The sequence below is a fragment of the Phaseolus vulgaris genome, chromosome 9 (assembly GCF_051622355.1).
Source record: "Phaseolus vulgaris cultivar YP4 chromosome 9, ASM5162235v1, whole genome shotgun sequence".
Classification (NCBI taxonomy): domain Eukaryota; kingdom Viridiplantae; phylum Streptophyta; class Magnoliopsida; order Fabales; family Fabaceae; genus Phaseolus; species Phaseolus vulgaris.
In genome coordinates this window covers 39251921-39265931 of record NC_143506.1, presented here as the reverse complement: position 1 = coordinate 39265931, position 14011 = coordinate 39251921, and the positions used below count along the sequence as shown (strand labels likewise).

At 30.6% G+C, this 14011-nt stretch overlaps 1 protein-coding gene across 1 annotated transcript; it reads right to left on the bottom strand.

Annotated features, from left to right (window-relative positions):
- Positions 1-229: 229 nt before the first annotated feature.
- On the bottom strand, positions 230-5556 carry LOC137821930 (exopolygalacturonase). The gene is made up of 5 exons (XM_068626738.2): positions 5227-5556; positions 4102-4425; positions 3719-4008; positions 633-858; positions 230-525 (listed from the first exon to the last, which is right to left on the bottom strand). The coding sequence occupies exons 1-5, from the start codon at positions 5431-5433 to the stop codon at positions 307-309; spliced, it is 1266 nt and encodes a 421-aa protein (XP_068482839.1). The 5' UTR covers positions 5434-5556; the 3' UTR covers positions 230-306.
- Positions 5557-14011: the final 8455 nt, after the last annotated feature.

The following is a 14011-nucleotide window of genomic DNA, read 5'->3' as shown; positions in this document are numbered from 1 at the left end:
GTCAGATATGGACAACTTCAACAAGAAATAATATATACACATGAACCACTTCAGAGGTGATCCAACCAATATACAAAAGTCTAACACAACCATACAACACAACATCTTCTAGACAACTACACACTTAACACGTCCAAATATCAACCGCATACAAACTAAAACGAAAAAAAAGGCAATCCTCTGAAGACACCAATCTGAATAAGAGAAACAAACATAAGGAAATTTATAATTAATCCAAGATCAAACCTTCAATTGAGCCAAAGAAAAGATCTCAGAGTAATCCAACATTCCACCTTTAAAAATAATTTATGGACAAGTTGGTGGCTTTTGCAAGCCCATGTAAATTGGTTTAATGTTTTGACATCTAGATCCGGTAGGCTTGGGTCCAAGCGACAAGTTTATGTTCTCAAGTTTAACTTTTTCACAAGGGAATTTCATGCTACACCTTAAATCCACTGCAATTGGTGTAGGAGTGGTTCCTCTTATATTTGAAAAACTAATATCTTTTAACTGTACAAGTGAAGGCTGCATGGAAGTAAATGAATGCTCATATTAGCATGCTCCAACTTCATTATAACACAAATTATGCTGCTGAGAGAGAATGATATAAACAAACAAACAAATAAATTAACCTGGTTTTGACAGTTTTTAGAGCATTCATATTCTTGGTCAATGATGATAGGGTTTTGAACATTTTGCATGTTGATGTCAGTGAAGGTGATAAATGATGCTGAGCCTGGATGCTTATTTGGCCATGTCTTGATTCTCACGCCATTAGTTGTGCCAACCATCGAGATGTTCGTCACGCTAATGTTTTTCACTTCTAGCTCATCTGGATACTTTCCAAGACTTCCAATACTGTCATCAACATTCAAAAAGTTAGACCCTAAATTTAAATCTTAAAATCATCATCTTCTTCTGCTATATTAAGGCTATGGAGATAATATACATTTTTTTATCAGCAAAAAATAATAAATAAATGTGAACCACTTCAGGAGTAGTCCAACTCTTATACATATCGAAAAGAAACTCTAAAACCTCCCCATAAGGAAAAAGAAAACATTAAAATCATACCATCAACAACTGACAATACACCAGCAAACACCCAACCAACAAATAGGAATTAACCAACAACTCAAAAACATCACTTAATCAAGTTCAAGCAAAACAAACTAGAGGATTAAGAGTCAGAATAAGAAAAACAAGCCGAGGGTACATTGGAAGTTACCAAAAAACTAAACCTTTAATTGAACTAGAGTGAACATTTCTTAAACATCAATCACACCACCTTTAAAAATTACATTATTATTGTTCCTAAATAATATACATATACATATACCAATCTAACTAACTGTTCTGTTACTATTTACTTATATTCCATATAAATCAAGATTTACACCCATAATTATGTTTTTTGACCACTTATTGTACAACACAACTTTTTAACATTGTCACACACCTTAAGCATAACATATGTAAGATGAATATTTGTCAAATTAAGATACATATATTTCTAGAAACTACTAGACACTACAAGAAAATCATTAAATAGAAACCAATTTTAGAGACAAAAAATAATTAGTTGCTATAATGACTAAATTAGAGACCACTTTAGAAACTAAAAAAATTATTGGTTTCTAAATTAGTTTCTATTATTGATAAATAATTTCTAAATTGGTATCTAATTTTTTTAGTTTCTAAAATGGTTTCTAATTTAGTCACTATAGCAACAAATTATTTTTTGTCTCTAAAATTGGTTTCAAAAAGTGATAGAAGATCCAGGTACGCTTTCTTCACCTATACAACAAGATTTTTTCTACCATATTCTACTTTTAAACGAGTAAAATCTTTGGTGGATATATATGAAACATGCAACATGATTGTGATTGAGCTTGAATATTATGAAGAAGCAAAACAAGAAGATGTAATGATCAAGGCATTGCAAGAATAAACTTGATTGCAATGAAATATTCGCCCTAGTTGCTTACCACCATAATCAAGGCTCTAATGTTGATAAAAAAAATAAAATCAAGTCTATAATAGCTATTTCAACTAAAAAAGGATGGAGTATTCACCAACTAAATATGAATCTAGCCTTTGGTCTTCTCGAAGAAGAAATATATGTGGAACCACAAGAAGTTTTAAGTAAAGGTAATAAAGCCAAAATGATAAGACTAAGAAAAATTCTATTTGTCTTGAAGCAAGCTCCTTGAATGATATAACAAAATTGATGAATATTTCACCAATCTTGAATTCAAGAGGTGTAAGAGTAAGCCAACTCTATATATCAAGACTCTAGGTGTATGATACTTTCATTAACTTTGTATATATAGATAATCTTATCTACATAGGAAACAACATACAAATAAAGAAAGATTTAAAAGAAGACGTGAAAAAGGAAGGACTATTTATCTTTCAAAAGAAACATATTGAGACATTCCTAAATAAGTTTAAGATGTACGATTAAAAATAATTTGGTACTCCACTTGTGACAAATGAAAAGTTGCAAAAAGACATATTTATTTAAAAAACTTACTATATCTAACAACCACAAGGCTAGATATTATGTGTGCTACAATTCTTCTATCAAGGTTCATGCAAAAAAACCAAATCAAATACACTTTAGAATTTTAAGGCATCTCTAATGCATAAAATAGTTTGGTATATGGTACAAAACAATGGTCAACTCAGGTTGATTGACAACATTGTCATTAATAAGTATGATCAATATATTTTTTTTTATCAACAAAAAATAAATTAAATAAATTTGAACATTTATGGATGTCCAAACCTATGTCATTGAGACTAGTTTGCCTCTAACTCCAACGGTTTCATATTAAAAAATCTCATGTGGTTATAAACCTAAGTTAATCCATCTCATTACCTATTTGGAATTATACAAAAAAAAAATAAAAAATAGACAACTTAACCATGTGCATACAACATCCCTTAACCCAGAAACATCCCCATAATGTGATGCCTTTTCACTTGGATCATGATTTTTCTCTTAGACATCTAAAAAGAAAGCAACATGACTTGAAAAATACTTTAAAAAATGGGAAAAATGGGAGAACAAGAAGATGACTCTAGTATGATTTATCGAGACAACAAGTTAGCTATATCAACGACAAAAAAATCTAGTCCATCATCAAAGAACAAAGCAAATAGCACATTGCTATTTATTATCACTTCATCTAATAGGTAAAATCAAATAAGAAAATTCAACTCAAGTACCATGGAACACTAGATCAAGTTGTAGACACATTACCAAGAATCAAGTTTGAGTCACTAGGATTTATGTTTGAAGTTGCTGAATTTTGCATCCGAAAAGGAGTGTTAAATTATGATGCATATTTCTAGAAAGTTCAAGAAAATAAAAATCCTAGAAACTAATAGAACTAGTGATTCCTAGAATTATCAGAACAATTTATAAAAGTAAGCACAAGATGTCTTGCAGGTAAAATAATCTCCAAGTACTTAGAATGGATAAGTTTTAGAAAATTTTAGATCCTTATAAAGGAGATATTTCATGCCTATGCAAGTTCATTAAAACTCAACAAAGTTTGTTTTCATCAAATCAATTGCTACATTATTCAAAACCCCACAACTTTCTTCTACATCTTATAAATTCTATCAATATTCCTATTGAACATAGTTAATTTTAGTTTCAAAGTGCATAATTAAGGTCTTATAGTTGTTTAAAAATGATGAACATTACCTAATACCATGTCCAGGACCACAATTCATTTTATTGATGTGAACATCGTTGGCTCCTTGTATCATGGAAATACAATCATCTCCAGTTTCAATGTTATTTTTTGATACTTTGACATTGACAGATTGGCTGATATGAATTCCATCAGTGTTAGGACTTTCACTTGGTGCAACAAGCTTAAGTAGTCGAAGTCTAATGTTAACACAATTAGTCACAAATACGTGAAACCCTTTGGGGTCTATGGATTTGATGTTTTGTATAATTCCATTCCTAACTTTGCGGAAATATAAACTCTGCAATCCCAAACATACAGAACTGATAAAAAAAAATGACAATTCAAAATCATTTAGAGTTTAAGGTTTAGGGTTTAAGAGATATCGACTTACAGAAGGGTTTCTGACGCAAGTATCGGAGGGATCTACTTTACAGTTAGCAGATGTTTTCCATGATTCCTTGCCCACGCCATCAAAAGTACCACCACCAATGAGTCTTATACCATCTATGCTCTCAAACATGAGCCATTCACCATTCACATATTCACTGATATCTGTTGTAGCCACAACAGTGCCTACAACTTGGATTGTTACGGGATCTGGAGTAGTGCATGGACCTGCGAAAAACATTGTAGAAACCACGAATCTTCCCTCAGGAACCAAAACTCTCGCATTCCCTTTGGAGTGGCAAGTTTCTCTCCATGCATCCATGAAAGCCTGCAGATGTAATCAACATCAAATAATCAAAATGTTGGTTGTTTTTCATCCAGGGTTTTGTTTTGTATTATCAATTTTGGGTTTGATTCATTGTCCTTGTGGTTTCTTATGATCACTTCCTATAGCTCTTGCAGCAACATTCATATATACTTTGTGGAACTTTGTCATTATAACACAAAGTATCAGATTGTGTAGTATGATTTAGAAGGTTTTGGACTCTAATTGCAATGGTTAGGTTTCATAGCATTCTTCTCATAACAATAACGTTGAAGTGTTTATCTTAGAATACTTATAACGAGTAATGCAGAGGAGTGGTATATGATTATAAGAGTATTTTAATCGTTGAAGACATTAATATTTTGAAAGATCTAAAACAATTTGAAGGTATATAAATTGTTTTTCTTTTCTTTTTACCCGAAAGAAACAATAAATAAATAAATATAGATAACTTAAGAGGTGTCTCAATCCTTACATAAAAGTTAAGAAGAAAAATAAAATAAAACCTCACACACCAATCACTTTCAAACTCTCAACTAAAATCACTAGCTATTTCTTATTCCAAAAACAATCAAATCAAAGAAGTCTCTCGTTACAATACAAAATAACAACACATCAATTACCGAAATACATAAAAAAGAAAAATTCCCAAACACTATTCTCCAAAAATATTAAAGTTTTTTTTTAAAACCCCTTCACAAAAAGTACACCAGCATAGAAAAGCATGAAGACAAATAAGTTTTCTGCATAAAGAAATAAAATATTAATTCTTCTAAGGAAGAAGGAAAGGAAGTGCATAAATACCTGAGTGCAATCATACTCGCCATCACCTTTGGCTCCAAAGCTCAAGACATTGTTTATCTTTTCTCCAGGAGAAAGTTTATCAGCAGCTACGTTTTTATCCTTGTAGATATCAACACCAGCAACTGGCATTACTTTCTTTTTAGCATCCACATGATAAACCAGTGCAAAGTACATAACAAGAACACCTACTCTTTTTGTGATGCTCATTGTTGAATCTAGTTCTCTCTCTCTCTATATATATAATTCTGATTTTTTCAATTTTCTTTTCTTTTTTTTTATTCAATTTTTTTTCTGTTTCAGATAAAGGCCTCCATGGAGGCTAGCTAGGAGAAAAATGATCCCTCTCTGTTTAGCTCTTATATACCAAGATTTTGGTAAAAACAAATGGTTATTATTGGTTTGTATTTATGAGAATCTAATGTTAGCTCTTGTGGTTAAGTTTGGTTAATTAAGATCAAATTCGTGATTCTATCCCTTCATTTTTAACTCCTAAATTCTGGCTCTGATAATTACTCCTTCAAACGAGCCTATATTTCCTCTAGAAATCACATTCCGATTCTCATATTAAAGGAAAACAAAATGTTATGTAGATTTTGAATTATATAACATATTTTGATGACAAGAGTTATGTTCCGGTATTATCAATAATTTTACATTGTTTAGTGATAAGTCAATGATAGTTTATATATTCATCTCTCCTTCAATCAAGTATCTTTTAAAAGCAATTGTGACAGAGTACCATTTAAAGTGGATAAAACAATTGTTAGAAGAATTTTAAAACATAAATTATTTTTTCTTCTCTTAATTTTTTGAAATAGTTAAGTAGTAGAAAAGAAAATAATTTTGTTATATTTTTTCTAAAAAAATAGTATATATCCTCCTTTTATAAAAAAAAACATCAAAATAAATTTCTAGGGACGGAATTTCACTTTTCCAATATCATTCTTAATAATAATTTAAAAGATGCTCTGTGAGTTTGTTGATGAGACAAAAGTGGACAAAAAATAAATTAAAAATTATGAAATTAATTAAAGTAGGAAAAATAATAGTGAAGGATTGGGAAATCAAATGATCGATAACTTAAATGATTCATGATAATGATAACCTTTTGCAAAATTTATATGATACATTAAAGACGTGATTCGGTGAGTATATTTTTTTTTATCAGTAATAAAAAATATAATAAATAAGAATATTTCAGAATACTCTAATCCTATTAAAACTTTATATTTAAAAAAAAACTATGTTTAGCTGGGTAAGTTCTTCCTGCATATTTCATTTAGTTTTGATGATTTTTTTTCATATATTGTACCGTCTCGTCCTCGGGCGTTGACCAAAGTCGAAGTCAAGACCAAAGTCAAACATATGGTGGGACCCATCCAGGGGGCTCAGGGAGGAAAGTCAATAGGTTGACCGTTTAAGGCGTCGTCAGGTTAAGGCGTCACTAGGTTAAAGCATCGCCAGGATAAGGCGTCGCCAGGATGAGGCGTGGCGTCGCCAGTTTAAGGCGTCAACGGTGTCATCCCTCGATACCCACGGGTAGGAAAGACTGTGGAGGGGGCGATACCCCGAGGGGCCCGATACCTCAGAACAATAAGAGAAAGGTGGCTCCAAGGCCATGGTTTTAGTGCCAGTATAGGGTGACCTGACTCGTGAAGTACCCACGCCCAGGGGCGAACCATGTGCGTAGTAAGAGAGGAAGGTAGGTACACTCCCAGGGTGAGTGACTAGAGGCAGGGGCGCATGAGTTGGCACCCAAAAAGTCACCCCTTGCGCCATATGCACTTCAAGGAAGGAGGACTTACACGATGGAATATCCCTAAGTCGGGTTACGGCGCTGTAAGTCCCTCCCCGTAGAAATAACGATCAAGTAAGAAGAACACATGACAGTAAGTACTGAATCATCAAGGTGTATAAGTTTTCCTGAAAGTTTGATAAAGTACGTTTTTATTCAGTTTACGTTTTGAACGCTTTAAAGCACTTTAAACGCTTTAAATGCTTTGAACGTTTTAAATGTGTTGAACGTTTTTAAACGCTTTAAATGCGCTTTAAGATGCTTTAAATGCTTTAGACGTTTAAAAGGGGGTTTTAGACGTTTGAGACGGGGACCCAGACTCAGTTTACACACACACTCTAGTTGCTTGCTCGCGGACCCACTGTACGCACAAACAATTAGAGAGAAATTAGTTACTCAGTCGTTCGACCACCTTCAGAGCATCCATTCACGGTGCTCCGATACGGAGGTGTGTCTTGTTGATGTTTCTCGCTTGCTGACTTGATCGTCGGAGTGTAAACGGCTGCGAGGGCGACCTTTGTTCTCTCTGTTTCAGGTACTCACGGCGACTAAGGGTGGGGATTTGGAACAAAGACGAGGGAGTCCTTGCTACGCGTGTCTTAGCTACGCACGAAGCACAATTTGCTCAACCGGCGGGAACATATATAATAAAAATGATTTATATTTAAACTATAATAGACAAAAAAAAGTTATAATGACTGATTTTGAAGGATAACTGTGACTATCACTAAAAGAAAATCATAAAATAGAAACTAATTTTTAGAGACAAAAATAATTAGTTGCAATAGTAGGTAAATTAGAGAGCATTTTAGAAACTAAAAAAAAAATTAGTTTCTAAATTAGTTTCTATTATTGTTAAATAATTTCTAAATTGATATCTAATTAACTACCAATGTTTTTGTTACCAAATTTATAAACTAAATAATTGGTAGTTAAAATATTGGTAGCTAATTAAATATCAATTTAGAAACAATTTAACAATAATAGAAACTAATTTAAAAACAAAAAATTTATTTAGTCCCTAAAATGGTCTCTAATTAAGTTACTATAACAACTAATTATTTTTTGTCTCTAAAATTGATTTCTATTTCATGATTTGCTTGTAGTGTATGAGATTATTATGATGAAGTGATATATCTATATTTATAACCACTCTTACCGAAAAACTATAATATTTTCTGCTAGGAATATTTTACAGAAGTAACTGTTTTATGCTTTTCTAATGTATTAAAGAAGAAAATGAGATTGAGTTGAGTTTTGATGGTGGAATCTGTCTTTCATGGAAGTGTTTCCTTTTACTTTTCCAGCTATATATTCCTCATCAACATGGTGTAATGATGTGATAACTGATTCCTCTCCCAATCCAATTTCAATTCCAACATATTGCTTTTAATCATTTTTCCTTCAATATTTCAATCACAATTTCTCACATGCTTGTAGAAAAATAAATAAATAAGTAAAATCATATAGGGCAAACAAAATCATACAAACTTCTAACATTGATGCAATGATCAAAATGCTTAATTTTTAATGTATTTTTTTTCTCTAAAACTATAAATAAATATTTTGATTTTGATTTTTTTATAAAGTATATATATATAACTATTTTTTCAATTTTTAATATTGTGAAGTTATGTAAACAAAATTAATTTCAAGTGTAGGACTCCTAGTCCTTATTATGACATAATGTCAGTATTGAAACCTTTTGGAAAATGTTAAGATTACAAAAAAAAAATGTTATTTCTTTATTTTAAAATTAATTTTAGGGTTAAGTTGATTTAAAACTTTTGAGAGATGAAGATTACACAAATTTATTAAAATTTAAAACATTTATTTTATTTCATTTTATAAAACTAATAATAATAATAATTACAATTTTATAAGATAAACATCAAAGATTTTTTATAGGAACTAAAAATTAAAACTAATAACTTATTTAGAGAGAATAATAGTATAATTTAAGCCGAACGAAAATAAAAGGATGAAGAGGAATCTTTTGTATTAAAAATATTAATTGATAGTGTTTGATAAGTTATTCTTTTGACAAGAATAATTTCAGAATATTTTTAACAAGAATTTTTTTAGGAATTTCATTCAATCTCTTATTCCTTTTCTGTTTATCTTTTTCATCTTTATTTTTAAATTACATTTTTGAGAAATTATTTATAGTTTATGAAATTTATCACAATATAAAATATCTATCATAAGTCTAAAATATATTTTATTAATTTATTTATTTTATAAAATAATTTATACATTAAAAATTATTTTATGGTGCAAATTTATATCATAAAATAATTTTTTTTATCATTTTTAATTATTTAGCTTAGAAATTCGGAAGGAAGGAAATCCTACGAAAGTATTTCTTAATATTTTTTTTTTCATTTTACTTTCCATGTTTTAAATCATAATAGAAGATAGTAAAAAATAGAGAATAAAAAGTAAAAGACAATAAATACCAGTATTTACTATTTTCTAAAATGTTTTTAAATAAATACATGACATTTTTTAATAAAAATAAAATTACAAAATATTTTCTCAAATCAAACAACCTCTAATAATCTTTTTCTTAAATTCATGCATCGTCTTTTATAAGCTTTCTCCCTTTATTTACCCAGCATGCTTCTTGTAGTTAACACTTTAGTGTCCTACACTCGTGATATCTGAGTTATTTTTCTCTCTATTTAAATTTTTTTTTTAACATAATATAAATTAAGTTTATTTTTAAAAGGAAAATAGCTTAAACTTCAATATAAAGACACATATATTTTAAGAAATAATTAATGATATACCATAAAATAATCTCAGTTTTAACTCTAAAAATAATATTTACTATTTATTTAGTCAATAACAATGAATTTATTCAGTTAAATTTTTTTTTTAACATAATATAAATTAAGTTTATTTTTAAAAGGAAAATAGCTTAAACTTCAATATAAAGACACATATATTTTAAGAAATAATTAATGATATACCATAAAATAATCTCAGTTTTAACTCTAAAAATAATATTTACTATTTATTTAGTCAATAACAATGAATTTATTCAGTTAAATTTTTCTAAATCCCAATCCCTATACCTAAAAATATTATAAGAGAGTCAAAAATAGATTAGTGTAATTCAACCTTATATTAGATGATATGAAAGACTATTATTTTCTTGACATAATTTAAGGTTTGGTCTTGAATCTGGATCTTACCATCAACGAATTTTTCGTTTTCTGATTGATGCCTTAAACCTCTGACATGTTAGTATTCATTTAATAGTTGCTGATAGAGTGACGGGATTGGTCTTTGAAATTTAAGTCATTTTTTAGTTAATTTTGACAAGATAGACTGTTAGAGTTTTCTTAAATTATAAGTGTTCTTTTACTTTGTTGTAGGATTGTACCACTCATAAAGTAAACCACATTTATACTATCTTTTCTTATTGATAAAAAAATTTACTGATAAAAAAAATGATATGCAAGATTTCAAGAACAAAACTTCTTGATAGATAATAATATACAAGATGAAGAAGAAAGCTAGGCCATAGGAAGAGTGTAATAACTCTTGAAGCTACAGAAGACATTCATGTTTGTCTTCGAGCTGAAGCACACATAAGTGTATTTTACAGTACCAGAAGAGTGATACCAGAAGAGCTTGCAGACATCCATAGTCTATAATATATATATAAAAGGGACAAAAATAGTGCTAAATATTTCTGATTAGAACCATAATATTAATAATCACTGCCCAACCAAACCTTTCATCTGCAACTCTGTTCTCTTTTCTGCTGTGAATCTTGAAGCAGCTTCATTGCATTTGACATCTTCCACATGCATGTGGACCACCTTGGTAGCTCCATAAGAAGGATAAAATTTGTATCTGCAGAGATTTTGAGTGGCTGGAGGGTTGCCATTGCCCAAACTCTTTAGCCCACCAAAGAACTTTTCTATCTCATACCCAATCTTTGCAAAATCAGCTTGTGGTGCCATTTCAAGGAAATGAGGAATTAAGAAAACTTCTAAACCAACTATTTGAGGAAGTGCTCTCTATTTTTTTAGTATAAAACTTGAAGGGTATATATATAGGTCCATTGAAACGTAATGATGTAACTCTCCTCCAAGAGGGATCGAATCTGCTGAGATTATTTTTATATTGGAGCATCCAAGGTGGTGGCGCAATAGTAGACGTGTACATCAGATTGTTTGTTTTATTCTCTTTTGTTAGTGTAAGAGTTTACCTCTTCAAATATTATCAGATACAGAATAAAATTTCTGAAATTGAAAACAAAATTGTTTTTATCCAAGGAGAACCTTTCTGTTCGGATGATATTTGCATAAATCAAAGTAAGAATTGTCAAAGCATATGCATTTCTTTGCTGATAAAACAAATGCACATATATAATATGCATTTTGTATTGGTCGAGTTCGTACAACATCCGAAGGCCTTACGTCCAAACAGAGGATTAACGAGATTAATCAATGATTAAACTCTTAATCATGATCCGAATTCCTAATTTAACCCAATAATAAAAGGTTCATGATAATCATATAAATAAGCACAGATTCCTCAGGTACGTTATCATTATTCAGTATTAATAGCACCGAGTGCCGAATATCAATGTATTGTTTGAGGGTCTGGGCCTTTTGCAACTACCATTTGAGTCCGATGTTCACGGAGACGAGGAGTAGAGAAGCGAGAGAAGTACGAGGAGATCGTTCGAGTAGAAGAGAGAGAAAAGGTTGATCGACCGACCGAGAAGGAAGGAGGTAATCGTTCTTTTGGTTCCAACTTCATTGAAGAACATTTAATCTTTTTATTATAGATGTTTTTTTTAAGTAATGATCACTAAGACTATAAAGAAAAAGAACTGCAAATGCCAAGTCATGGTGGAATCAAACTGTTGGAAGGAATGCAACAACATACTTCTTCTCTCAGTTTTCATACAATTTTTGGAGAATTTGACAAGCGAAAGATCTTCCAGAGACAGAACGAGTGAGAGAGGATTTTATGTTAAGGAAGCTAGATAAATAGGAGAATATATAAGATTTATCAGGTTTATTGACGTGAAGAACGTTGGTCAACTTCAAAAGGAACTGGATACAATAAAGATTAACACTACTAAGTTGGATGAACTGAGCTAGATTCCTGTTATAACAATGGATGAACCACCTAAACTTAAGCACCCTCCTTCAGATACTAAATTTCTTACTGAAACATATTACAAATTCATCATCCTTGACAAATTTCATTATATCCAGCTGAAGCTTTGTGCATACTGATTGTTTCCTTGACGGAATCAGAGTATGAAGATGAACACAGAGGTAATGTCCTTTACTGTTTCTGCCATGCCAACTCCTGCTGCACGGTTTTATCATACAGCAGTGAATCCATTGCCACTGTTCGATCTTGTGGCATATTTTATTAAGAATGGTTCTTGAAAAATTAATACTTTAACTTTTTATTTCATTATTTATATTTATATACTTGCCAGAAACATGACCATATATAGGTGTGAGAGATTGCGTGTAACCTATGATTTGTTTTGTAAGATATAGATGATATATATTGAGAAAGAATGATCTTCATTGTTTTGGTTCATTGGGTGGAATCAATTAGTAGTTGAGGACTTATAGTAGAAGATCTTCATCTGGTCTAATTTCACAAACATACCATTAAGCATGCCTCACAAGTTGTGATCATCACGATTTAATCATTGGAAAATTATTCGATTCTTTATGAAAAAGAAGCACAATTTGGGACCCGCAAGATGTGAGGAGGATAATGTGATATTTTATGGTATAGTATGACATACAAGGTGAAAATAGAAGTGCAGCATACCATGGACTCTATCCAAAATAAACTTCATCAGATCAACACGTGTACGAGTTTTAGACAACTGTATTCTTAGGCTTTCAAGAAGCTTCTGACATTATATGGGTTAGGACATTGATGCCATAAACCAAGGATATTCTGTCACAGTTTCACTTTTCATGACTTTGTGAACTTGTGCAAACTTCTTTAAAATTCTACTTCTTACAATTCTACCTTTTTCAGTTCAATTTGAAAAAGAACAGAGTATGGAAGGATGTTTGGGTGGTAGTTTCATGAAGTATATGGAGCCATAAGAACGAAGTTGTGTTTAAAGAAGGGAAAGTTGATGTTGAAGAAATCTTTAACATAACAAAATTGCAAGTGTGATCTTGGATGAATGAAAAAATATCTAGTTTTAACTTTTCTTATTTTGACTGGGCTTTATACCCTAAATTGCTTGATTTCTTTAAGTTAGTTGTGAATTATGTATGATAGAAGAGGTGGCAAAGGTTGAATATGTAGGGTTCAAAGTAAATAAATGCTGCACAAAGGGCTTTAAATAGGAAGTATTACAGGCCATGGAGAAACGTTTTGGCAGCACTATTATTGGAATCTCTTAACATCAACAGAGATTCTTTTGGGAAGGGAATTGGGTCTGCAAATGTAAGGATAAGTAAGGGTAATTGGAGCTGTAATGGATTTGTGGAATAAAACTGTAAGTGCTGTAATTATGCAGATATTGATGCATAAATATGCCATGAAACAGCACCTTCTTTTTTCATTGATTTTCTAGTTGTTCTTTTCTTTTGTATTAAGATGCCTAGGCCTTACCAGCTCTTACGTTACATTGTAATGATTTTTTAATTGTAAGTTAGATGGTGAGGCTTTTAGACACTTTTATAATTTTATAAGAATTGGAAAATTTCTGAAGGGGTTATTTTTAATTCATTTATTTATTGTTGAAAAAAAAATATTGAATTACAATTTAAAATTTGTGAGTGTTTCATAATTATTTTTATTAGATTTTTATATTTAGCAGGTGTCCTTCGCATAGACTATTAGACAATTATGTGTTGTTTAAATAACTTTGTATCACATTTCTTAAGTCTAAAATACATGTCAAAAAATGTGTTTATTTTATTATACAGTTTACATATTATATATTGTTTTTATTATAAATCTAAATCATAT